This window comes from Chaetodon trifascialis, chromosome 16 (assembly GCF_039877785.1).
Source record: "Chaetodon trifascialis isolate fChaTrf1 chromosome 16, fChaTrf1.hap1, whole genome shotgun sequence".
Lineage (NCBI taxonomy): Eukaryota > Metazoa > Chordata > Actinopteri > Chaetodontiformes > Chaetodontidae > Chaetodon > Chaetodon trifascialis.
Window position 1 is genome coordinate 11,528,668 of NC_092071.1, and position 25,917 is coordinate 11,554,584.

The 25,917-nt window shown below is 43.4% G+C and overlaps 2 protein-coding genes across 2 annotated transcripts; one reads left to right on the plus strand and one right to left on the minus strand.

Annotated features, from left to right (window-relative positions):
- Positions 1-525: 525 nt before the first annotated feature.
- On the minus strand, positions 526-14,100 carry LOC139345237 (serine-rich and transmembrane domain-containing protein 1). The gene is made up of 2 exons (XM_070983797.1): positions 13,963-14,100; positions 526-3,028 (listed from the first exon to the last, which is right to left on the minus strand). Exon 2 carries the CDS (start codon positions 3,021-3,023, stop codon positions 2,682-2,684), a length of 342 nt encoding a protein of 113 aa, XP_070839898.1. The 5' UTR covers positions 3,024-3,028; positions 13,963-14,100; the 3' UTR covers positions 526-2,681.
- On the plus strand, positions 4,906-25,805 carry ccna1 (cyclin A1). Its single transcript, XM_070983469.1, has 9 exons — positions 4,906-4,980; positions 23,494-23,652; positions 23,773-23,992; positions 24,073-24,188; positions 24,336-24,562; positions 24,667-24,871; positions 25,143-25,256; positions 25,344-25,477; positions 25,655-25,805. The coding sequence occupies exons 1-9, from the start codon at positions 4,906-4,908 to the stop codon at positions 25,704-25,706; spliced, it is 1,302 nt and encodes a 433-aa protein (XP_070839570.1). The 3' UTR covers positions 25,707-25,805.
- Positions 25,806-25,917: the final 112 nt, after the last annotated feature.

A 25,917-nucleotide genomic window follows, 5' to 3' on the forward strand; every position in this document is an offset into this window, starting at 1 on the left:
TTGTAGCGTTCAAGACATTGACTGAAAAAGAAATTTTCCCTCCTCAAATGATTTCAAGAGGCTCTTTGGCTAAAATGTTGCACTCTAAAGACTCTTGACTACATTGTTGACTCCCTGCTTTGTCTTCTACTTACATCCATTAAAGTTCCCTTGAGGAAGCCATGTAACTTGAAGCCTCTTCTGCAGAGCTTGTGAAAGAAAAACGGTGTAAAAATGTGTTTAAACTGACCTTTTTCCAGGTGTGAGTTTGGTTAATTGCATGTCACATGTTGCTGTAGACTTGTGCTCAGGTGCTGGGAGTTTTAGTTAACAGGATATTAAAGCACCTCATGCAGCAGACCCAGCAATCAAGTAGAGCTAAAAATAGGAATACATCCCCAACAGCGAAGTCGATGTGTGAGGAACAAATCCTTAGTGGCACTCATTTAACCCAAGGACAATCAGATTTGCAAGGTATACATACAGTACAGTAAATCATACAAGGTAAGACATCCATGTAAGTATAAAGACACAAATCACCCAAGCTGGAAAAGGAAATCATTTTAATCTGTATTTTGTTCTCACTGAATGATTTTTCTGTGTTTGCAGGACCAGAACTGAAAATCAGAGCTCTAATTCAACTTGCAAAACGACATGATCTGCACACTAATGTTTCAACATCAGCAGACTGAAACAATGACTGGTTAACTTGAAAACATGCTTCAGACTTGCATCTTTTGTGCTACATTAAACCAAAAGGTTCTGGACATGATAACCTTGCGGCTGGTGTGCATACGCATTGATCAACAGCTGAAACAATGAACCCATTCTTTGTGGCGAATTCTGTAATTTTGTTGTCTAAATTCAGGGATGAAACTAGAAAAAGATCATTGTGTTTCCGGCTTTTATCTGGGATTGCAATCATTTTCTTTAATTATGTGCTTTTACTTCTTTGTAGTCTACATTTGCAATCTAGTAATTTACTCCATTAAAATTCATGGATTATACAACATTAATCCCCCAAAGCATTTGTCTTAATTTACAACCATTAAAGATCTAATCTATAGTGGCGGCAGCTGTGGCTCAGTAGGTAGAGCAGGTCGTCCGCTGATCACAGTGTTGGCAGTTCCATGCCCCCCGGCTTGCTCCCCAGCCACTGGGGATGCACAAGCCAGTGCATTCCTAATTGCTGGTCTCAAGCCCAGATAATTGAGGAGCCGATGCCAAATCAAACACGCAAATCAGATTTCCATTTCGGGTTGGGCGGGGCCCATTTTGCCAACGAGATGGAAACACATGATCAAAAGGAGAAGATCTAATCTATAATGCAAACAAAGCCAGAGTCCTTACTGGTTTGTTACCATGTGCCAGAGGTGGTTAAAGCTTTGCAGCAGACTCTACATGAGGGAACCAAGGAGTTTGTCTGATCCAGTACCATCACCTGAAATACACAGACCAATGTAAGAAACAAGGCGATTTGTCAAGAAGAACACAGACAGATCTGACTCCTTGCACTGTTCGTGGCCTCGCAGCCGTCATCGCTGCTCTCTGAGCCTTCGGCTGTTATTGAATTTTGTGGGGAAGTGTGACAAAGATGAACGATCCTTTTTCACGTCATTTGTTCTGAATGTGTGGTGTGTTTTTGCTGCACGACAAAGAAAATCCATCTCGCATTATTAAAATAAAAACGGTGTATTTTGGGCAGAACCAACTGTTGCTGCAGCTTAATGCTGGAATACAGACAAGGCTGACAGCTGCACAGAGCTCTCACGCTTCAATCACTATGGAGACTGCGATCAGACGCCATGTGAGCTGACAGGGAGGAGAGGGTAATCCGTCACGCTGGTAGAACCGTCTTTCAGGAGCAGAATTTCATCGTGTTGTTGATGCCACTTTTGACCTGGTCTGTCTGTAGCTGCCGTCAGAGGCTGGGTGCCTGTCAATAGTCTGAGACAAAACCTTCATTTCTTTGTCACCTTTACATCCACAGCAAGATGTCATGAGCAGTCTCCCCAGACTTTCCCCATGAAGAAATTTGGCATGTGTACAGCTCCTAGGGTATCTTTCTGTTTGTTATGGTAAAATAAAATTACAGCATCTCAAAGTCTTTCTGAGTAACTGCGGCACAAGCATGCATTTCTGTACAAAGTAATTGCCTTTAATACTATTGTAATTCTGATTTTGCAATGTAGCCTACAGACATTATGAGACATGCTGTACAAAGCATCACCCGAAGGCAATGTTATTTGTTCTACAGTAAATATGACAAGTACAGTACAAGAAAAGATCTTGCAAAAACAAAGAGGAAAGCTAATACTTCTTCATTATGCATTTTCCTGCAGAGGGAAAGTAGTTTCTCGGGTTCATTCATCTTAATTGTTGAACTAGGCCTCAGAAGGGTTCAGTCACTCTCACCCCTCAACACCTCTAAATCACACTGTGAGCTGTATTTCTCCTGTGCTTATGCAAATTGCATGAAGACACCAGATTCACTGGATCACTGGGATTAGAATATACATGCATGGAGGGTAATGCCATGCTGTCTTTGTGGCTGAAGTGTTTCTGTGTTTGCATGTCACAGTGAGGGGCTGCTGGCCCCTTCTGTGCTTTGTGTGCGTGCATGCTTGCCTGTTGCTGCATGCACACATGAGAAAATGCACTTGGACATATATGTCCATGTGTCCACGTGCTCTCCCTCTGTCTCAGGTGGACAGTGAGGAGATGGTGGACCTCTGAGACGAGATGCTGCAGATCTCCATGTTGGTGAAGGAGCTCCCTCCCTCGCTGCTGCAGTCGGGGACAGAGGAGGAGGAGGAGATGATGTTCTTCAGCCTGTGGAGGGAGATGATGAGCAGCGTCAGCAGGAACACCAGCAGGCCGAGGAAGAGCCACACGTAAACGTAAACGTTGCCTGGACGTCCTGGTGACGAGGCGGCTGCGGATGTGGAAGCAGAGGTTGGGGAGAAACGGAGGAAGGTCCCATTGTCTATTGGAGATATTCCAGTTTCATTGTGGTCTACCAATGAGATGTCCATCCCTGACATCCTGGCTGGTGTTCGGCATAGTTTTGCAGGAGAGAAAAAGAAAGATGAGTGAGATTTATTGTGAAACTGTAAAGCACTCAACTTCAAAAATTCATAATTCAAATGACCTGGAGGAGAAATTCGCTTTTGTCTGATGAAATTGCCAGAGATTTGGATTCTCCCCCCAGGACATTTCAGCGTGTCAGATGCTTGCTGACACAAGAGCTTTCACCCACATCCTCAGCTTTGGCTGAGATTAAAAGGAAGACAGAGGACACGTCTGCAATTCTGATTTTAGGGCCAACAATTTACTTCAAGAGCCCCAGATGCCAAACAGACTTCTATCAAATGATAATTCCTTTTTGCCCTCTTTCGAACACCAGATGGAGATTTCAGGAAAATTAAGAACCATCAAATTGACTTACAAATACTCAATTAATTGAAAAGAGAAAATCTCAATTGCATTTCTCCAGATGGTTAAGATGGCATCAAACAGCAGAATAGGTTAAATGTCTAAAAAACACAGATGCACAAATAACTATATTATTGCAATGAGAACAATTATCATTTTTAGTGGTGGATTTCTTGCCAACCACAAAAATCCTATGGATGCTGCTCTGCTGTGATCACCTAATATGAGTGGCGTGGCTGTTAATGATTAAAGTCAGGAGCTTGATAGCTTGGAGGAGCTGCACTGACCAGCCTGTAATGAGGAGTAACAGCAGGGGGAGTGCTTGTCTCATTGAATACCTGTCAGGCTTGGTGCCTGCAGCCGACTATGCTCATAAATGAAGGCATGCTTATCTGATAAAATTAAACTCCTCATAATCAGCTTTCACAAAGACAGCTGAGAGCCAGCCCTCCTCCGCTGCATATTAAAACTGCTAATAATGTTCCACTGCAAATTACTGCATGGCACAAAACTGATGAGCGGATGTGACTGTGAGCATTGTCAAGTAGGAACAGAGGGAGGCTGTGCTGTATTTGGGTTAGGCCAGCCTTGTGTCTTGACTTGATCTATGACAGCTGAGAAAGACACTTCAAAGGGACGAATAATAGACCATAACCAGAATGAAAGCGAGAGGTCAGCACATAGACTTAGCCACACAGTGGTGTGTGCTCATTTCTCTCTTATCTGCCAGCTCTCCTGCTTCCTCTCCATTTTATGGTTATGCATTTCACCATGGACCTTGTGTGTGCCTGCAGTCGGCAGAGTGCGGTAAACTACAATATATTCATCACAGTACTTTCTCCTAGAGCTGCAATAGCTGCATATGTGGCTCCCTAACGGGTTAATAGACTATTTTCAGTACGTTGTGAAAGACTGCTTTAGAAAATACTGAAAGCATGTCAGAAGCCCCAGTTTAAAACTTGTAGTTTCACTGTATTCTTTGTGCCAGTGACAGCACTCGAGACTGTTCAGCTGAAATAAAATACAGTATAAACTTTTGTTTGGGATATGTGTATGTGCTGGGACTGTCAGCGATTCGCAGGCTAATGCTTGTGTTAGCGATTAGCATTAACAATTAGCATAAGCAATACACAACAAAGAAAACGGGCACTTGGCGTCAATAAAGACTGGTAAAATGTGCACTTTGCGTCAATGTAGCCGAACCATAGGGGTTTGTTTGGCGTTATTTTATGAGGCCATTGCTGGCAGAGAGGCAGTTGCCTAACAGAGTGTATATTTCTAACAACAACAACCCGGGCCGGGACACACATACACACTAATGATAATAATACTGATAATAACAGCTGGGTCGAATCAGCATGAATTAAAGACATGAATCAGTTTTTCAGCATCCGACCCGGAACTGATCCGGAACTTTCTCGGATCAGTCCCAGAACTTTCTCGGGACCGACCCGGAACCTTCCCGGGAAAAATCCCGGGTCGATCCCGGCAATGTCCCGGGAAAGTTCCGGGTCGGTCCCGAGAAAGTTCCGGGTCGGTCCCGGCAAAGTCCCGAGTCGGTCCCGAGTAAGTTCCAGGGCTTTGCCAGGATCCGACCCGGGATTTATCCGGGTTCGACCCGGGACCAGAACCGGGATCCGATCCTGGACACGCACACACTAATAACAATAATAATAACAACCCGGAGCTGGATCTGATCCGACACACACACACACACACACACACACACACACACACACACACACACACACACACACACACACATTAATACTGATAATCACCTGGGCCATTTGGTACCGGGCCTCACTAAATAAAAGATATCTTATTGACCAGCAGCGTCTGAAAGAAGCTTTATTTTGAAAATCAGACGCATCCGCCTGTGCCCCGCACGATGTCAAACTGCTCGTCTCGGTCACGTGATAGGGCAGTGAAAAAGTAAGCCCACAAGCTAGCAAAAACGAGTTAAAAACAAAAGTCATTGGAGAGCTTCTTCGGAAAGGGGAAAAGGCCAAATCATGAGACAGAAGAAGAAGAAGAAGAGCATACAACTTCCAAGAAAAAGAAAGCTGCATTTAAGAGACAATATCAGCAAAATACGGGTTTATCGCTTCAGGTGATTCTCACGCACCAAGCCCGCTCTGCGTAATATGTGGCGACAGGCTCGCAAAATGAGGCAATGAAGCCTACTCGTTGTTTTCCATTGCAAGCCACTACTTTCCTATCTCATTTTTGCCGATATTGTTTATATAACATATTAAACTACGACAGGAAGTGGCCTGAGCGCCCTCTGCTGGGTCTCGGCAGACTTGAGGGGTGAACCCCAAGCTGTCCTCTGTCCTATTTCTTTGTAGGTTAATGTGTGAACTGTCTGCATGTTTTATGTTAAAGATGGACATTTGTTCCTCACCATGTTATCAGAGACTTTGCTAGCATCACAAGATATCTCTATGTTGTAACCTGCAAACTGGCACTTAGCTAAATTATTTCTTTCTCCAGTGTTTTCTGGATCATCTTACAACGAAGCTGGCTGCAAGAGATCCAGTATTATTCTGTTGTTATCAGAATAAACGGCCGGTTGGAATCAAAAAGTGACAGTGAGTGCCTGATTCATCGCACAGTGCGAGAGAGAGGGCACTATTGCACAGGTATGGATATCTGTTTATACTTTTACATGTTTAATTTCAGCCCCATTCACAGTTCAGAGCGACAGAGGAGCTGGTGCACATTGAGAGGATGGACTGTTGTCATTGATGTTTTGCACTGATAACTCCTCTGATTAAAAGTGCTGCACCAGTTTGGACCCAGCGTTTCACTCTGCGCCTGGAACAAATGTCAGTGTTGGTACAAAACTTAATCTTCTATGAGTGATGTCGCGTTTGAAGTTTAAGCAGACCACTCTGCCCCAAACTCTTCTTTTTCTCAGCTTATTCAGTCCTTTTCATTCTCTTTGCCCTTCTCTCTGTTTGTCTCTCTCTGGATGGTACAGTTGACAAGAACTCTGCTGTCTTTAATTTACAGCCCACTGTACCTTCAGGGAGATTCGCAGCATAATGAGGAGGGATGAGTTGGGCTGCCGTCTCTCTCTATGATTGCTCTCATGCCCCAACTCTGTTTTCTTTATCAAAGACTCCCACTGGTCTTTCCAGGCCAATGGAAAACTGTCTTGCCACTTTTGCTGACTTATATTGTGTCTTTCTCTGCAGAGACTTGTTGAGTGGAAAGATTGATATTCAGTGCACATGCATTGTCCTTCAGTCCTTCTGCTCTTTCAGCTATTTATCTTTTCTCTCCCTTTTTCTTCTTTGCCATCCTCTCTCAAACATTGGTTTCATTTATTACAACTACAAATTCCAGATACAAATTCCTCCTACAAATTCAGTTTTTCTCTTGTAGCTTCCATGAACATGACCCTGTGCCCCTGTGTCATGGCCCTGCGACAGTCTGCTTTTCATGTTGTCCGGGGTTTAGTTGTCCCTTTGCACTTTACATTACAAACTACCAATGAACACAGCGGTGCAGTATATACTACAGATTGCAAACTGTCTTCAGCAGCATCCTGTCATGCTCTGAAAAAAGAGAAATTATCAAACTGCCAATGTTTGAAACCTACAGTTGATTTCTTGCCACAAATTTCCAGAAGTGAATTTAGTGATGAAATAGGACGTGAAAATGAAAACACTTCCTGGTGCTAGCCCAGCTGGTTGTTGTGAGCAATTCAGCGCTTTGCATTGTGGGACACAGTAGGCGAGGTAGACTGAGCCAATGCAGAATCAGTACGACATCCTGCAGATTTTGCTTTTGTTTGCATACTACATGCTACATTTTAGTCAGTCTCACTGCTCAGTCCCACACACACACACACACACACACACACACACCTGCCCTGCATCAACCTTGTTAGCCCTGCTCTATTTCATTCACCTTACTCCACTCACCTGAACTCCTCCGCCCATCTCTTAACCTGCACCTCATGTCCTCAGCAGCTTAGTTTGCATTTTGGTCCAGTTTTCCAGATCAGTCTTTGTCTGTTCCCATCTGATCCCGTCTGCCTGCCGTCTCCTGCGTTTGGGTTGACCTGCTCTGCTCTCATTTATGACGCCCTGCCTGCTCTGTCTGCTCTTATTTCTTCTACTCTGCCACCATTTCTTCATCCAATCCACCGCGGCTCCCTCCTACTCTTTCCTGCTCTGTATAGGTCGCTGTCGTTAATGATATGTTGTTTTGAAATCTGTGATGAAGCTTGCTCATTGTGAGTTGAAGTGGCTGATAATTGGGCTTAATGATGCTTTTTGTATCCAGGCAACAAGGTACGTTCAGTTCTTTTTCAAGCTAATCTACTTTAAGAGGGCAGGCCATGCAGTCCTGCTGAGGCAGAGCAGGTCAGACATACACGTGCACACACACACACCTACGTATAATAAATAACTGAGGTTTTTTAGCTTAAGAATAGCTGCCAGTGTAATTCAGAGAACATCAAGGGCGAATTGAGGAAATGACTTCACTGAGGAAAATTACATAAATGTGGAAAATGACTTTTTTTTTTTTTTGTAGGTGGTTAGGTACTGTAGTAAGTGGTAGGTGTTTCTTGCTGAGCAGCACAGCCACATGTCCGCCCTCTCTCTTCAGCTTCCATCTGAAAATAATAGTTATTCATTTCCCTCTCTTGTTCAAGCCTGTAACACTTCTGGACATGCACAGCAGTATTGGAGCGGTCAGACGGTTTCTTTGTTGCACTGACCCTGTTTCCACCTGGCATTAACATACACTAAATACAGCTAAAAAACACCACCAAGACGTACTCCGGTCCGATCTCTCAAACTACTTGCTGAGGTGGTCTGGCACACGTGTGACCACATATCTTTTGTGATGAATGTCAATCTGCTAATGTCAACAGCTGGATCAGCCCGTGCGTGTGTATTAGTTCTATATTAGTTTTGTTATCTTAGGTAGCTGTTAACAAACAAATCTGACAACATGTAATAACTGTCCACAGGCCCTGTGACCTTCTGGCAGAAGTGACGCAGGCAGTAATGAAATCTTAACACAAGTGGTCAGCTGTAAGGATTTTCTTGAGGTGTTTACATTGCTCTTTGAAGTATCTTCATCTCAGTTTTTTCTTCTGAATGTGAGTTTGATTTTTCTCCATGGTTCTTCTGCAGTCATGCCTTGCTTGCTAGCTGCAGTCACCAGTTGATCCTCAAAGACTGCACTGACTTTGGCCTGCTCTTTAGTCAGCTGAGCTTGAGCCTCCCTACATTTCTTTTCTGAGGCTGAGAAAGCAAATTGCTGAGTCTTGGAGATGAACTTGATTTTTTTTTTGTGCACTTTGTACCTGCTTTTTTCTCCCCCGCTGAGCTGTAATCACATCTGTTCTTGAGTCTCTGTAACAACCTTAACTTCTATAGCTTAACCCCAGTGTTTTGGTTTGGGTCTTGGAGACTTTGGATCCTCTTTAACAGCTACAAAAAACATATTCATTGTTTTAACAGCTTGATACTTAAGGACTTTTCCTAATTTTATGGGGATTGCTTATGAACATGAACATACATCAAATGCACAAGCCCAGTTTGTGGCAAAAGGAAGGGTTACCACTTCAGTACTTACTGAAAAGCCTCACATATCGGCTTTTATGAGAATGGAAAAAGGAGCGTTAAGGTTTGCTTGTGGCTCTGCGGTGGTTGCTGTTTTAGACATCCGCTGATGCTATAGGTAGACTCAAACTCACTCGGGTGGGATCTCAGCTGCTTCTGCACTCGCCTCTGAGCAGACAGGGTCTTTTGAAAGCCTGAATGGCCTCTCTGCCGGACGGGATGATGCAAGCTGATGGCAGCTGCTCCTCTGAGAGGCAAGGGGCAATGACCTGACGCCACAGCCTGAGCTTCTTTGACTTGTATTTACTTGACTTACATCTCTATCCTTCTTTGACAACTTGAAGCAGAATAAATCTCTTCCCCTCACTCCATATCAGGGCCATGTGGAGTTCAGGCATTTTGAGACTGTTCTGCCTTTCAGCCTCCTTATTCTCCTGTTTCCTCCTGGGTCCCTGAGCATGGAGCTCGTCAATGGGTTCTTGCAGAAGTGCCTCACACTTTTCACTCAGCTATGACTTTTCTCTATTATTTTGTATTTCAGCTTTTTCCAATGTCAGCATTGCCCTCTCGGCTATGTCAAGAGCTGTTAATATATTCTGTATATCCTTGGCTATCTCTGCTGCACACTCCTCAAACTGGGTTGCCTTGAGCAAATTTCTCTTTATGAGTTCCACAGCTTTCTTCTCTCTCTGCTCCACCTTTTCTTGTTTGGTCTTGACTTGAGCATATGTTTTGTCCTCCACTAGGCTGTACCTTAAGACAGTGAGCCCTCACTCCCAGAGCTCCCCTTTGTCCTCCTCAGACTCCTTCCTGAGCCGCACAATCTCTGTAAGCACTCCGCATACAATCTCTTCCTCCGCTGGTGGAGTACGTTTGGCAAAACTCACTCCTCCTGAGACATTGTGCCGTGAAGCTTCCTCTGCTCCACTTTCTCAATCTGTTCCTCACCCTCCACCCTCCTTCATTTTCTCATCATCTCCTTGTAATCTTCCTCACTGTTAGTGCTGTCAGCGTATATTCGATGCAATTTGTCTTATCTAATGTGTTCTGCCCCATCCTGCCTCTTGTTGTCAAAAGCATATTTGGATGTTTTGTTGCTTAATACGTATTCGTATGAAGTCTTTTATACAGTGTGTGCTGGGTTTTAATACTGCCTGACCCCTATTTAAATGGTAGCCCTTGCTGTACAGTACATAGTTGTATACTCTAAAGGTATTTGAACTATGATAATTTGGTATTTGGTCGAGCTAAAACACATTCAGTCTAGCTTAATTTTGAAGATTCGTGTGAACTTGATTTTCTGTTTTTGTTCATGGAATGTATTATTTTTGCACAAGGCTTTTTTATATTCACCATGGCTTGCCCAGTCAGGGCCACACACAGACAGCCTTGGACTTTCTGCTGTTTCTAATTAAAACCTTGTGATCTCTTTCTGTTAGAAAATAGAAGATCATTTCTGGAATATTTGCAGTCCGCGCATGCAGTCGCAAATATGTTGATAGTGACATTTAGTGCCGCTAGGTGTTGCACAATGCACCAGCTCTCTGACCAAAATAGCATGCTTGCACCACCACTTCCCGAAAAGAAACAGCCCTTATATCACTCTCCTCAGAGCCACCAGATTTCACTGACAAATACAGTAATTTGACTCTGCTGATTATTGTAAAACAAGCTTTATTCAAACTCGACAGAAACAAAGTACAACTCAACAAAACCATCATAGTTAAGCTTTCCACTGTTGCAACCAGTGCTTAGAAGTATTACATTCTTAATTTCTACAGTCAATAAAAGATACTCAAAGGCATTTCGGATGATCACAACATAAATAAGAATAATTGATTATGTACACTTGCTTTAGTGTGTGGGCAGTGGAGTCATCGGGCTGGGATGCCCTTAGTTCGTTGCATTCCTGGTGAAATCTTTGGATCACTGTTAGCGTGGCACACAATTGAAGCACCTCTGCATCTCCATGCTCTGTGTCCACTTGTCCCTGAGGATATATACACTTGCTTTGGTGTGTGGTGCAATTAAGTCGTCAGGCCTGCAGTGGAGAGCTCTGACTTGTAAGATTAATGTAGCTTTCTAAACAGAGAAAAGCAGGCGGCTGAGAACAGGGTGAGGTGAGCCTCACTTAGTGCCCTCTGGGTAATGAAGTTTATTAAGGGCCATTATGAATCACCCAGAGCACCTGAAATGGAGAGGGCAGAAAGATGTTGTCTGCCAAAAACTGATTGTATCGCCCCATTTATACGTGCAGCTGTGTTTATCTGGAGTCACAATGTGAAAATACACATTACTTGATGTTCAGTTTGATGGTTTTGAATGAATGTGACTGTCTTCAGCTGGATGCTTTGACCTGCACATTGTTTTTTTTAATGCTGTGTGGGAGATCATTCTCTATTTCTTTAGGGCCAACAGTTTCACAGGGAGGGGCTCACGTGCACTAGCATGCACACGCACGGCCGGACAGGCTATCAAAACTGAGAACATGCATAGACGCTCCCATTACAACGTTCTCTGCTCAGGACTCCATTACTGCACTATATCTTTACATAGCAAATAGCTGTATGCTGCCATATTAATTATCAAAATCTATCTATCTACAGACATATAGATAGATGTATAGATGTATAGATATAGATATAGATCTAGATATATATAACCTTTAACTTCCCAGAGAGACACATTATTCTGTTTGTTCAGTTCTGGTATTACCTCTTTTACCTCTTCACTTCATGAATAATGGACAAGATCCACATGTGGCAAAATGTCATGGCATTTGGACCATATTCTTTTGTTTGTGTCTGTGAGTGTGTGCGGGAACATTTTCTCATACTGTATTCATAACACGCGCCTGAACAGACAAAGACAAAACACCAGCAGAAATATCATTCACATGCACATGTGTGAAAATGCAAAAGATTTTCACACATACTGTATGCACACACACCCATACAATTTCAGCTCAAATTGCCAGGAGATAAAAGTAGCCTGAATTTGAAACATGTTAAATATCTCATATTCTGAGCCGGATCAGCTGAAAACAGACCTGAGGCTCAACCACATGAATTCCAAATCGCCTCTACAGCCCCAAACACCACAGATAACCCATGTAGGGGTCAGAGATATGCAGGAATGATGAAAGTATTAAGAAAGAGAAGTTTCAGTATGCGTCAGAGGCTCTCTGCCATTTTTCCACTACTTTTTAGAAAGACCCCAAGAAATATATTTCTCTCCAGCGTGGATTGATTCAGTATTTACTTGAAATTATGTTCCTTAAAAGAAATACAGTGAATGACTTTTTCATATTAAATAACGCAATTGCTAAAATTTAAATGGGCTCATTACTCATTGCCTTCGTCTTAGGTGAAACTGCAGAGGGTAGCAGACAATTGCAGCCTGTTCAGATTTTCCAGTTTATGGTTTAACGTCACCCGAGCTTTAGCGACAGCTCAGTATTAACTGAGAAAACCTGGCTTCATGAAATATAATAATTTATTAGCACTGTAGCATGCATAATCAGTATTGTGTGGCTGTTCTTCTGCCAAATTCTGTCTAAACAACACAATGCAAGTGTAGTTTACAGGTAGGAATATGAGTCATTGTTGCCCTCTGGTGGTTGGGAGTATAAATAGCTCCAATGGCTGCAGTGATCATGGGCACAATGGCACAAAACAACTCTACACAACAACACTAAGATAATATAGCTGTGCATGCAATGATAAGAGAACTGAAGCAGCCATTTAAAAGTTACTTTTCCTAGAAACTCATTGCTTTTATATGCAGTAATTGAGAAAGTAATTAATTTCCTTTGAGAGAAAGAACTAGTAATGTCATTAATTACTTCTTTTCAGTTCACTTGCACAACACTTGATGCACGTAAGGCATGCCAATAAATGACAGGCGAGATTCGTGGGGTGGAAATTGACTCTGCCAAACAATGAACTAATGTTTTCATTCACTGTCTTTACATTTGAATTGACAAAATCTCACAGCGCACCTGAGTGTGCTCAGAGCTGGACCAGGGGTCGAGCACTGCTGTTCAACCGCCATGTGATTCTGTCAGATATTCAGTGCATGAAAGAAATGATTTCAAAAAGCCAAATGAGAAGGACTTCTCAAATGTGTTACGAAGGACTTTTTATAGCGTACAGCGAGGTGACACGAGTTAAAACCTGAAAACAGTCACAATTATGAATAGGAAGTATTGGAAGGGTTTTTTGGTCAGCGGCCAGTGTAGATAATGAGCTCTTTGCTTTGATGTCTGAGTGAGTGAGTGCCTGTGTGTGTGCCTCTTAGTTCTTCCCTGTGGTGAAGTGTATTTTTACACCTTGTTCTCATATCTGTTAATTACTTACTTCTGAATGCAGTTGCCAATAAATTCAGCGGGGTTTGTCTGTGTGCGGCCGCTGTGTGTGTTCATTATGATCAATAGGGTGAGTCATACATCATTTTTCAAACACAAACAGACCCTGCTCTTGTTCTCATTGCCCCTGAAAGGACACTTTCTGTGCCCTCCTTCTTCTTCTCTCAATCAGGGGGTACAATTGCTCCTCTCATCATTCGCTCCTTCCCTCTTTTTTCCCAACTGCCACACAGGAAGCCCACTTCGTTCCCAAGGTAGCGAGCGACATGAATTCTCCCCCACACCTTTATCTTTTCCTGCAAGTCTCAAATCTCTTCATTTCCCAATTTCATCTCCCCTTTATGTCTCCGCTCTGCAGGCAGTGATAGCACACTGAATAAAGTTGCTGGCAACTAAACCGAGACAGATCCATTTGAGGTGAATAATGCCTCTCTGTATCCAACAGGAATCCCCTCTTACAGATCAGATTAACACGACCCCGCTCTGTCTCCCTCTTAAAAAATAATTGAAAAACATTTCCTCAAAAAAAAAGCAGCCCGAAGCATCAGCACACACATGAAATTGTTTGGAAAAGAAGGAATAGTTACAGACCTTTTTTGTGTGTGAGGCAGCTGCTCCTCGCTGGCGTTCACGTCGTGCAGAAATCCATCCCGTTGTGTTTGGTCTTTCAGCCGAGCAAACCAGATCTGTTGCCCCTGAGATCTTCCCTGTGAGGCTGTCCGCTCTCCCTCCCTCTCCCTCTCTCTCTCTCTGTGTGTCATTCAGTGTGACACACACACTCAGACAGACACAGCACAGGCACTACAGCTGGAGTAGACCCTGTCGGATGTGGATCCTCTCTATGAATGGGCTTCACAGTCAAAAGGGAGCACACACATGCACAAGGTCTGCAACTGAAAGGCTGTAATTAATGAATGATACTGATAGTTTTTTTTTTATCTTGAGAAGTGGTGGCTGTCTCTAATCCAATCCCACCCCTCTGTCTCTGCCCTCCCACTTTCCTCTCTGCTGCTTAGCATCTTTCAACAACAATCACATTTGTACTCTTTTCATTGAGCGCACATCCCTCGCAGTTAACAAGCTGCTCAGTTGTTAGTTTAGGTGGTCAAATACCTGGATCAATACAGTCAGATAATTGGTTTCAGAATTGACCAACAAATCAATGCCACTACATGCACGTCCTCCCACACGCAATCAGCCCTTTGTTTTGGTCCTCATCTATCCGCTGTTTATGTGGGGGACACGCGGCCTTGCTCTCTGCTCTCAGCAAACTGCGTCAGTAGACTCTACCCAGTTGTGAGCAATAACTCGGCTGTTGTTGTGCAGGCAGACCGAGCTGCTCAGATGAGACCTCAAACCGGCAGACGAATGCGAAAAGACGCAGCCTTTAACACCTCTCAATTTCTCAGCACAGCTCTCCTCCTCGCCTCTCCTCGTCTTGAAGCTTGTGATTTCACCTCCCTCTCTTTCTCTCCCTCTGATCCCCTCTCAAAATGGCGTGTCTGTTAACGGCAGCGAGGCACGTCTGTTGAAAGTGCACAAAGCAAAAACTGAGAAAAGGTGAAACAAATTACACGAACAAGGAACAAGGGCATCGCTCCAAAGTGCTTTCCACACTTTTTATGGGGGAATAAAAGATGTCTGAAAGAACAAAATAGAGATGATTCTAGTCTCAAAGGCAAAAAGCATAGGTGATTCAACACCATGAAGAAAAAGGGAGAGGATCACTAAAGTTAGTAAGATTGATCCTCATGAGACCACAAACTTCCTATGCAATCCATCCCATAGTTGCTGAGATATTTCAGTGTGGAGCCTCCATCTGACAGATCAACCAACAGACTGAGAAACTGTCCCTAGAGCTGTGCCGCTAGCATGGCTAAAAAATTCAGGAGTGAGATCTCTTTCCAGAAGCAGTGCACAGTTTGGAGGATCCACAGAACGCACAGTTTTCAGGACTGCTTGGTGTGAAGTAGTTCAAGCTGAGGAAACATGTATTTTTAATTTATGTGAAGTGACCCTTTAAAGTGCTTTACTTTATGATATGATTGCAACAGTTCATAGCTCATTTTAGGAATGAAACACTCCAAATAAGTTTCAGTCACTTTTGATCTAAAAAAACATTTTGCGCGTGACCCTGAATCACACGTACGAGCTTGTTAGCGCCTTAATGGTATTCATGAGAATGTTAATTGCGAGGCAGATGACACCTGTCCCTGCTCTGTGAAGTGGAAAAGGTGCGTCCTCTTCCACAGATGCCTGCCGCCATCTGCCCGCTGACACAGGCACCAGAGGGGAATAGCAGCAGCGAGAGGAGAACAGAGAGTCGAGATGAGAGGAAGATGACTTTATTTCGCATCCAAATCCGGCTTTCGCTAACATCACATGGCTGGTATGCATGTGGAGTTCAGACAGAAATGGGACAGCTATGTGAGGAGGTCTGGGATCCCTCTCATGAGAATATATCTGTTTGTGAATATTTTCTTAAAAAAAGTTGTTGATTTTTTTTTTTGACATGATTTTTTTTTTTGGCCTTTCTGCTTTATTTGGAGAGTAGGGGGGGGTGACATGCATCAAAGGACCACAGGTTGGAATCGAACCCAGGCCGCTGCAGTAAGACTCAGCCTTGATGGCAGCTACTGGGTTGCCCTGATAAAAAATTTTAATGAAGGCCGCCAGGCAGTGTCACTGATGTTGACGATGTCGAGGGAGAAACCAAGGACAGAGGAAGGGAACATTGCAGATCATTTAATTATTCCAGTAATTATTTCCCCTGACCTCCACTCTGCTAATCACGCTCTGCAAGGCCATTTCTAAAGCGATCACAGGGAATCGTTCGCTCGCGCAATTCCTTATTTTCCGAAAGAGGGAATATGTTTGGCAAAGCTAATTATGTCCGTGTGAATGCATGCTTGTCTCAGTGCAAACTCAAGTATTCTTGTTTGTGTGTGTGTGTGTGTGTGTGTGTGTGTGTGACAGAGAACGGACTGAAGGATGGAGATAAGAGCTTTGGCCTCAGCTGTCTTTTGTCACTAATCCCGAAAGACCTGGCCGCCAATTCCGTGTCATTCCCTGATATCCCAGCCTGTTCTGACTCCACGCCATCCCAGCGCTGCCCTTGTGAGGACACCAGTCTCTGCGCTGCATGATAATGAGGGGGAGACATGCAGCAACTGCATTCGCAACTGCATTCGGAGACTATTTTGGGCCCATGTGTGAGTGTGCGTTTGGGGATTTGACAGGCTTATTCTGCGTAACTCGTGGGAGTGACTTTAAACTCGGAGATAACAGAAGAGAAAGTGTCAAGATGTTAGTTGCAAATATGTTAAAAGTTCAGTGTATTTTAGCTGCGCTGCTAAACATGCTTTACATCTCTCTGGTAATCTGAACCCATTTACAAAGCTCCCTACTGAGAGAGACGCTCACAAAAGCAAAATTCGAGACTTGAGTGCAGGGACGCTTTACTTGTCTTCTCCTTATTGCAGGAGACAGTTTCTTTGCACCCTTAATCTTGGAGAAACAGTTGAAATAATATTTTGTTCATGTCTCCAAGATGTGATGTTCAATTTGGGTTTCAAAGATTTTGAAGATCAGACATCAGCCAAATGTGCACTGGCTGCACCCCAGCTTTCGTCTCATGGCGGCGTCATGCCAATCAAAATGAGCTGCACAGATCTGAGGGCACGGAGTGGAGAACACATACTGAAGCATAACAGTGACACAGTCACACACATATGCGCACACACTCACACAGGACAGCAGCCTGACAGGCAAGTACTTGTCCAGAATAACAATGAGGGGAGATGGAGGGATGATATGGGCACCGTACCATCCCCGACGAGCGAGGAAATGGGTAAAAACCCCCTTGTACAAGAACACATCTCTGAGCAAGAAGCCCAAAAGTGGACTGAAACCTTTTGAAATCACTGCTCTGCTAAAACCTTTACCACTAATAGTCTTGGCAATTTTGCCCGATCCCTCTGAAGGGTGCACTCTAAATTCATGAAAAAGAGGAGAAGAAAGGAAAAATTGTCCTCAAAGTCAGATTCATTTGAATATATGAATAATTTAGCGCACCAAAAGATTTGAGGCCCTTTAAATTGCAAATAAAAAAAAAAGCCCTTACTCTTCAGACATTCATAATTCATATGTACCGCGGCTCAGGCGCGGAGACACGGGGAAATGTTTGATGCCCGGTTCGAAGGTACAGAGGACACAAGGGCAAAAGCTGCAGAGCAACAGTTTGTCAGCATAATTACTGAGTCAGTGTGTGTTTCTACATTTCAGTCAGTCAGTCACTCTTCCTCTCTGATTCACTGAATAGTTAATGAATTTGAAAAAAAAAAAAAAAAAAAAAAGCAGCATCAGACCCCAAAAAGTAAACAATTAAACTTTCATCAAAGGTTTTGTTGCATCGTTATTATAGTTATCACCACATGCTGCGATCGCGTTACCCGCTGGTTATAGATTGGTCAAACAGAGTGTGTGTGTGTGTGTGTGTGTGTGTGTGTGTGTGTGTGTGCGTGTGTGTGTGTGTGTGTTGTGGTATCCTGGTTTAAGAAGCATAATTATTCCACCATCGTATGAAGCAGACAATAAGAGCTCTCAGTCTGGATGTTACACCCCCTTCCTCTCTCAGAGCTCATTTTCTTTTCATGCTCCTGGCTCATTACAGTGATGGGCCTTTTATTGGAGGAGATTGGCATCAAATTTCCTCATCATATTTCTCAACAAAAGGCCCTTTGATCCACATGAGGGATATTAAATAAAGCATTATTTTAATACAAAGCCTGGGTGGCAAATATGACCTTCAGACAATGAGACAAACAGATATTTTTAAAGACTCTCTGTGTTTGATGTGTTTTGTTTGTGTTGGTGTTGCCGGTGGAGTTTTCAGACTCTTCTCCTCCTCGTTTTAAATTGTTTTGCAGCTTTCTTCACTGATCCCCCTGCGGTGCTTGGCGTGGATGATTTGGCCTCGTTGGAGTTCTGTAAGTTGTCTCATGTTGCTTTGAAAACTTGGGTATCAGAGTGCTGACTGCCAGCCCTCTTTTAGAGACAATAAATGCTGCTAATTGGCCCTCAACCTAACATGACCCATCTTTGCAGCAGTGTTTATAACTGTAAGACGATAACTGGAGAGTTCAGGTTCGTCTCAGTGAGGCGTTTGCATTGTTTCATCTGCAAATGTCAGCGTGCAGTAGACAGTGAACAGACTGAAGTTAAAGATAAAAGTTGCTGTAACATGAGACGACCTCACAATACCTCTCCCAGCGTCTACACGTGTAACCAAACCTCACAAATTAAGAGACTCATTTGACTGTGGTTTTTAAATTTAGGACTGAATCACGATCAGCTAATGAGCTTCTTTTCCAGCAAAAGGTGCTGAGAAAATCCCTGTTCAACACGGATAAACCTCAGCAGATTAGGCTGCCTATTCATCTTTTTATCCGCCAAGATAAAGGCCTGTTTTTGAAGGGGCACTGAGAACATTTTGCGGGCTCTGGGTGAGAGACGATCTCAGCTGCGATCGCTCCCAACAGAGGTAACACCACTGGATGAGGGTGCAGCTGAGAGATGAGACGCGTCCATCCTCGGCCTGGAGGATTCTCCCGGATGCCGCGGTGTTTTAGAGGTGATGCTCAAACTCAGCCCATCTGGCCCCAGCCTGTCACCAGCAATACATCACGCTAATGAAATGGCAGCAGCCCAATGCTATCTGTCATAAGCAATCTGTATCTGCTTTGGGACTGAACAGAAATAAGGAAGACAAAGAGACTTTGTGTCCCCTGAGCAGGTGCCTTATTTGTGGTTTTGTGTGTAAGTATGAATATGTGTGTGCGCGCTCCTCTCAGCACGATGTGAACAGATATCGATTCTATTTTGAGGGGAGAAAATGGCCACAGCAGACCACCTTATTTCCCATCTCTGCTGGACCGAACAGATGATTTCTTTGGTTCTGTGGTAGAACAAAGTTCCAGTGCATCCTATCTGTCAGGCACAGTTACTCACAGTACCCAGACATTTTCATCCCTCTTTTTTTTTTGTTGCATCTGGTATTGAAATCTATTTCAGCTCCACAAACTGAGATTTTATAAATAACTACACACGGTTGTGCAAATGTGCACCAAACACTGGAAGAAAAAGATGATCCCCTGTCCAGATGACAGCACGTGTAATCTTGTCAAAATTAAATTTAGTTCAAATGAAATGTGCTTTTGAGTCACAGTGTTTGTTCTGTAAATACCCAAACTTGTTCCAGGCAATATTGTCTTGCAAGCTAATAAGAATAAGTTTTCCAAGTGTAGTTTTGGTGTTAGACTATGGGATGTATTCTTTAAAGGACCGCTGTGTAAGGTGAAGGAGGATCTATTGACAGAAACGAAAAATAGAGTTTTTTTCAAATGTATTCAGTTGTCAATTTTAATCTCACTAAAGCTGACATTACGTCTATTTTGTTTGGTGGTAACAAAATCATAGAATAAGAAGTCTGTGTTTCATTAAGTGTCTGACATGATAACAGAAAAAGACGAAGCTGCTTCCTCTGTTGTGGCATTAAGTTGTGTACATTTTGGATCTGGAGAAGCGCCTTCTAATCAAATCATCAAACATGAAGTGTTATGTTTTAATTTGCCAGAAAATGCTGGCAAATGCTGGCATCTGGTATATCAACGTCTTATTCCTGTCAGCCAACACTTTTCTGGCTCTAACTCAAATTAGTGCTCGGTGATTAACTCTTTTGGGGAAAACTGTGCCGACTGTGGACAGCTGCTGATATTTGTTTTCCTGAGCTATGCATATGGTGTTTGACCATCGGAGATTTACTCGAAGATGGGTTGAAACACAACATACCTTGGCAAGAATTAAGACGCCACTAAAATCCAACTGAATTTTACAAGAAAGGAAAAGAAGGACGTTTTAACCAAAGGTCAGTCTGTATTGCTGAGTCCTGCATCGAAAGCAGCGTCAGGAAAGTGAGAGTGAGGAGAGTGATGGTTGGCTGAAGTTTCAAGAAGGAGCCTGCTGACCAAAAGGTTGCAAATTGGAAACTTTAATCCCTTGTTGCTCCACTGGAGCTGCTCAGCAGCTGCATGACGAGCCTGTGGTTAACACCCCCGGGTCCTCCCGTGTTATATGTGCATACCCGACTCTTCGGTTTGCTGCCTGCACTTCTTGCCGTGACCAAGATGTAATAATAATGATCATCATAGAAACAGGCTACCACCACCACTAAGAGTCACTTTGGTATTTTAATCAGCTGAATATTTCACCGCTTTGCACCATCCCCATCCCTGAGGAGCCGGAGTGAGCAAAGGCTCTGTGGTAATTTGTAAATGAGATATAACAGGGTCACAGTGTCGCAGGGTTGGTTACGCATTTATCCAAACCTGTCCCTGTTATTTGACTTCTTGGGGTTGTAGCCACATGATTAAACTGCCGCTGCTTGCTTACGTAGTCTTACATCTCCATAAAATGTTTATTTGACTTCAAGGTTGCATTAGTAGCCTCAGGGTCTCCTGGGCACTGAGCCCTCTATTCCTGCCTCCCTCACACACATTATGAGCCCGACATCCTCCGTCAGAATGCAGCTGGGAGCTGTTCCACCTCCCTTTTCTTCACTTTCTTTTTTAAAACAAACAAAAAAACCTACTTTGTAATGGCACTTTTTTTTATGGCGGTCACTTCTTTCTCTCCATTTTTCTCTCTCTTCTGTCTTTTGGCAGCCCTGCTGGGTTTAGGTCTGCTGCTTGGAAATTTTTCCCATACACTTCTCACTCATACAGTCTATCTTGAACGTAAAAATGAATTGCACTGTTTCTTACCTTGACTTAAAAACAACCTGATCTTGGATCTGTACAATGTAAGCCACCTGCTCGACCATTAGCCAGTCCATACAGTGCACTTGCCCAGCCATCTCACCAATAAAACAATCACTTATGAGAGTTCATTTTCACAGAAACAGCTTTTATTTCATCCTGACTGGATAATTCTGAAGAGTATGGTTCAAGCATTATGTCATATTTCTGTGGACTTTTTCTCTCATCCACCACAGAGGGCCATGTCATGCTCAGGGACCCCTGCATGTGTCCAGATTGCCCATATGGGAGATCCAGGTTTGTTTCACATACAGTCACAATATGTTAAAAGTCTGATAGATTTACTACAGATGCAGAACATCAGCTCATTATTATTGAAGAGAAAGACTGCCACCTGATGGACAACGCAGGACTTGCAGGCGCTCAGCAGGTGATTCTTCTCAGACAACACACGAAGCTTATGCATACTTTTTCCTTTCTCTTGCGGTCCAGCGTGTACTTTTGAATGTGTTTAAATGTCTATTTTAAATAGTGTTTGTTCATTTAACTGACAATCTAATCGCCCTCTCTTCTCCATTTACTGTCCATGCAGGGCCAAAATGCAACTACTACTTTTCATTATACAGTTATTATGCAACCAATGAACTGTTGTTGTGACTGTATGTTTTCTCTTAAAAAGAGATCATCATCATGAACTTCCCCTGCTCTAAGATACTAACAAAGCTTGTAAGAAACTGTAAGGCCACCATCAGTCTGATGGCGCCCACTCTTTCTAACACAATGTATCATGCATGGTCGATCTCGGTTTGCTATTGTCTTCCTGCCTACTCATCTTTGGGATAAAAAAAAATCATTGCCACCACTCTGACATAGGAACCGCAAAGCTTGTGCAACAGCAAGAACAAAGGCAGCAGCAGTGACATGTACAGTAAATAATGCAGAACACAGTTTAACCCCAGCTGACCCCAGCGCTGCTGTCAGCCGCACTCACCCTCAACCCATGATCATGTTTTACTTTAGTGTACGTAAAAAGGAGGAAGTGCTGTCACGTCACCATCTGATTTACGCTAAACTGCTCTGATAATCAATATTAATTTACACTGGGAGTTAATTAATTTTAGCTCAGGTGAGTCCAGTGACGGCTTCCTGACGCACGACGTCGCCGACGATTCGCCGTTGCGCTCGTGCACGTGATTGGACAGAGAACCGTTTTGGGGGAAACAGCTGATTAGTTTACGACGCAACCCGAAGAAAAGTAACATCCGACATCCGAGTTAAGTCGCTTGAGTGCAGCGAGAGGTCGCTGTTTGTCTCCAAATTAGCAACAAATAAGAAGGTCAGCGTTGATTAGTCCGCTGAGGAGCTGTCGCCTCCTGATCTGACGTCAGCCTGTGAGCTGAACACGGTGAGTCTGCAGGGAGGAGCACATGAAGGCCTTTTCACTTCAAACGCACCTCTGTTGAGCTCTGTGGTGAACTGCAGCGATGCGCTTCGTTTCCAGCCTCGTTTCGTTTTTCCACCTGTTTGTCTCAGTTTGTCTGTGACTGATGGACATGATGATTTCTTGTAACCATGGTAATGATGTTTCTTACACCTTCAGTGCAGGAGTCCACATTTCACTCTTCACTGCTGGACTGAAAAAACAAATCCTAAAAAAAAAGAAAAAGAAAAAATGCTTTTTTGATTTTCCACACTCCTTTTTTCCATTGTGGTAAAATGTAGTTGAAGCTGACTAATTTATTTTGTTTCTCTATTTCTTTAAATGTTTTTGGACCTTTACCAACTGAAACTATTAATTAATCAAAAATGACCATTTTCGAAGCAGAATTGCTAAACTCTCTCTGCTCCCAGTCTCTCAGATGTGATGATTTGATGCTGCACTTTATCTATGACATTAAATTGATTACATAATGCTTTTTTGATCCCACATCAGTGAAATTTGCATAACTTTGGCTTTTGAAAGAAGCAATTTGAATTGTCACCTTGGGCTCTGGGCAATGTGTTATAGACAAAAAACAGTGAATTATTAAAAGTCAGTATTTTGTCTTCTGACTCTTATGTAAAGCAGTGTCTCCTTAATTCCTCATCACAGGTTGTTTGCTATCATTTTAATTATCTTGTGACCCCTCATGCTTGTCTTGTAACCCCTTTTGGGGTCTCAACATGGGGCATACTATACATGCAGGGAACTGACAAATGCAATATAACATGGTCCACATTTCAGGTGTATATGTAATAATTTATGTACCCGTTTTTTCAAGTGTTCCTGTTATGTTTTACGAATCTTTCCACATCTTCTTGTTTTAAGATGAACTTCAGCACGAATGCCCATTGCAGCAATCCTGCTAGCAAAGAAAACATTCCACCGTCAACCAAAGCAGATGCACCGCAGGTCCAGCGGGCCAAGCAGCGCACGGTGCTCGGTGTGTTGTCGGAGAATGAGCGTCGTGGTCGATCCCTCAGCCAGGCGAGTGAGGGAGGCGCAGGGGAGACAATTACATGTTGTGATTTTCAATTCAGTTTCACCTCACAGCACAGTCACATTTCAGCTTAATGTGGCAATCATGTTAGCTCATTGTTTCCACAGGGAAGCCAATTTTCCAGACACAGTTCCATCTCAAACAGCTCCCAGCTCACCTTCTTTGGCTGCGCCTCCAGCTCCAGCCATGAGGTGTACGTTGAAGAGGCTTGTGAAGTTGTTCTTGCTGCCTCTGGCCAAGAAGTGGTCTCAGGCAGCTGTTACCAAGAGGCTGAAACTGCTGCCTTGCAAAATGACGACCTGAGACTCCTGCTGGAACTGAGTTCAAGTGAGTCTGGCAAATACACAAACACCTGCCATGTCAGACCCGTGTCTTTTTCTTTACCTAGCTGCTGTTTACTCTTGTAGGGTCGTGCCAGGATGCTTCTATGCAGTCTGAATCAGACGAATCCCTCATGTCAGCGGAGTTGCTGTGTATTTCTGAGTATGCGGAGGACATTCATCGGCACTTGAGGGAGAGTGAAGTGCGAAATTATCTGAACTATGAGCACTGAGTTGTTACTTTCATATTTCTGTGTGTGGGCAGCATTAAATGTGTTGTAGTTAAGATGCTTTGCCCCTCAGTTCATGTGAATTACTTCATGATGACTAGCTTTCGTTTCGAATGCCAGGTGAGGTTCAGGCCGAGGCCGGGCCACTTGGAGAAACATCCGGAGATCACTAATGACATGCGGGTCATCCTGGTGGACTGGCTGGTGGAAGTCGTGCAGGAATACAGGCTTCGTGCTGAAACCCTGCACCTCGCCATCAACTACCTGGACCGCTTTCTGTCCTCCACGGCACATGTGAAACGGGGCAAGCTGCAGCTGGTTGGCACAGTTGCACTGCTGATTGCTGCGTAAGCACATGTTTCCAAAGATGTAATACTTTTCCTGTCCAATCCAGTCATTGATTTGTCCAAAACGTCAAAAGCCTGATGTCACCTGATCCGTCACCTTGTAGAAAATACGAGGAGATCTTCCCTCCTGAGCTGAATGAGTTTGTGTACAGCACAGACAGCACCTACACCAAGAAGCAGTTGATCCACATGGAGCATGCTTTCCTGAGGGTGCTGGCTTTCAAGATGGCAGCTCCCACCACAAACCAGTTCCTTCACCTTTTCGTGTCCATTCACCGTGTCTGTGCCACCACAGAGAACCTTGCCCTGGTGAGAAAAATCAATAAGTCGAATCCCAGCAAGCGGTGGTATAAGGTAGCCATGACGAGCCCCAGTGAATGGTTGGCACATGATCAAATAGGGAATTCTCATCAACATACATATTACACAGCAATCATTATTGCAAGTCTGTCATAGATCCATATATTATATACGCCCCTGCAGTCAGACTGTGGGTTTATGCCTTTGAACTTACAGTTTATCATGTCACTTGATCTTATTTTTATTTGATCTGTTTTTGTTTTTTTTTTAATTCCTCTAGTATGTAGCTGATTTAAGCCTGATGGAAATTGAACCATTTCTACAGTACCTCCCATCTATAGTGGCAGCAGGAGCCTACTGCCTCGCCACCTATACTGTAAACAAATACCTCTGGGTAAGTTTGTCCAGATTGTTGTCTTGATTGCTAAGAGTCCCTTTTATGGGGATTTCTCATATGGCTCATTTATTTCTCATACTTTAGCCTGATTCCTTACATGCCTTCACCGGTTATACCATGGCTGATATTGTGCCCTGCCTCGCTGACCTCCACAAGCTATTTGTCAGTGCAGAGACTCACCCACAACAGGCCATCAGGGAAAAGTATAAGAGCTCAAAGTAAGGTTTATAGTTTGTCTTTTTTAATATATATTGAGACAATTTTACAACAGCTCGTGGATGGAAACTACAAGCCTTTGGGATCCTTTATGTGTGATTTGCAGTTTTCCTAAGTAAATACATCCAGGACACAGTTTTATATCTCTAAATGGGTGTCTTTTATCTCTCCATTTACAGGTATTGTCGTGTTTCATTGATCACCCCACCTGCTGTTCTGCCATTCCTATGAATCACTGCTCCACCCTTCTTCTAATGCCTCTGTCAGAATATAATTAGAGTGAGAAGTAAACAAACAGCTCATTCTGCCACCAAGCCCAAGCACACCATAACCCTCTGGACACTTTATCATCTTGAGATTTTAGGTCGTGCAAAAACAATAAATTATTTAAAAATAAAAAACATTCTTTATGACTGGAGAACTTTAATACTTTCAGGCATTC

Bases quoted from the DNA above. Each gene is read 5' to 3' on its own strand.
- LOC139345237 (XM_070983797.1), bottom strand. From the start codon at position 3,023: ATGTCAGGGATGGACATCTCATTGGTAGACCACAATGAAACTGGAATA.
- ccna1 (XM_070983469.1), top strand. From the start codon at position 4,906: ATGTCCCGGGAAAGTTCCGGGTCGGTCCCGAGAAAGTTCCGGGTCGGT. The intron at 4,981-23,493 runs GTAAGTTCCAGG...TCTTGTTTTAAG, and splicing joins AAGTCCCGAGTCGGTCCCGA to ATGAACTTCAGCACGAATGC. The intron at 25,478-25,654 runs GTAAGGTTTATA...CTCCATTTACAG, and splicing joins GAAAAGTATAAGAGCTCAAA to GTATTGTCGTGTTTCATTGA.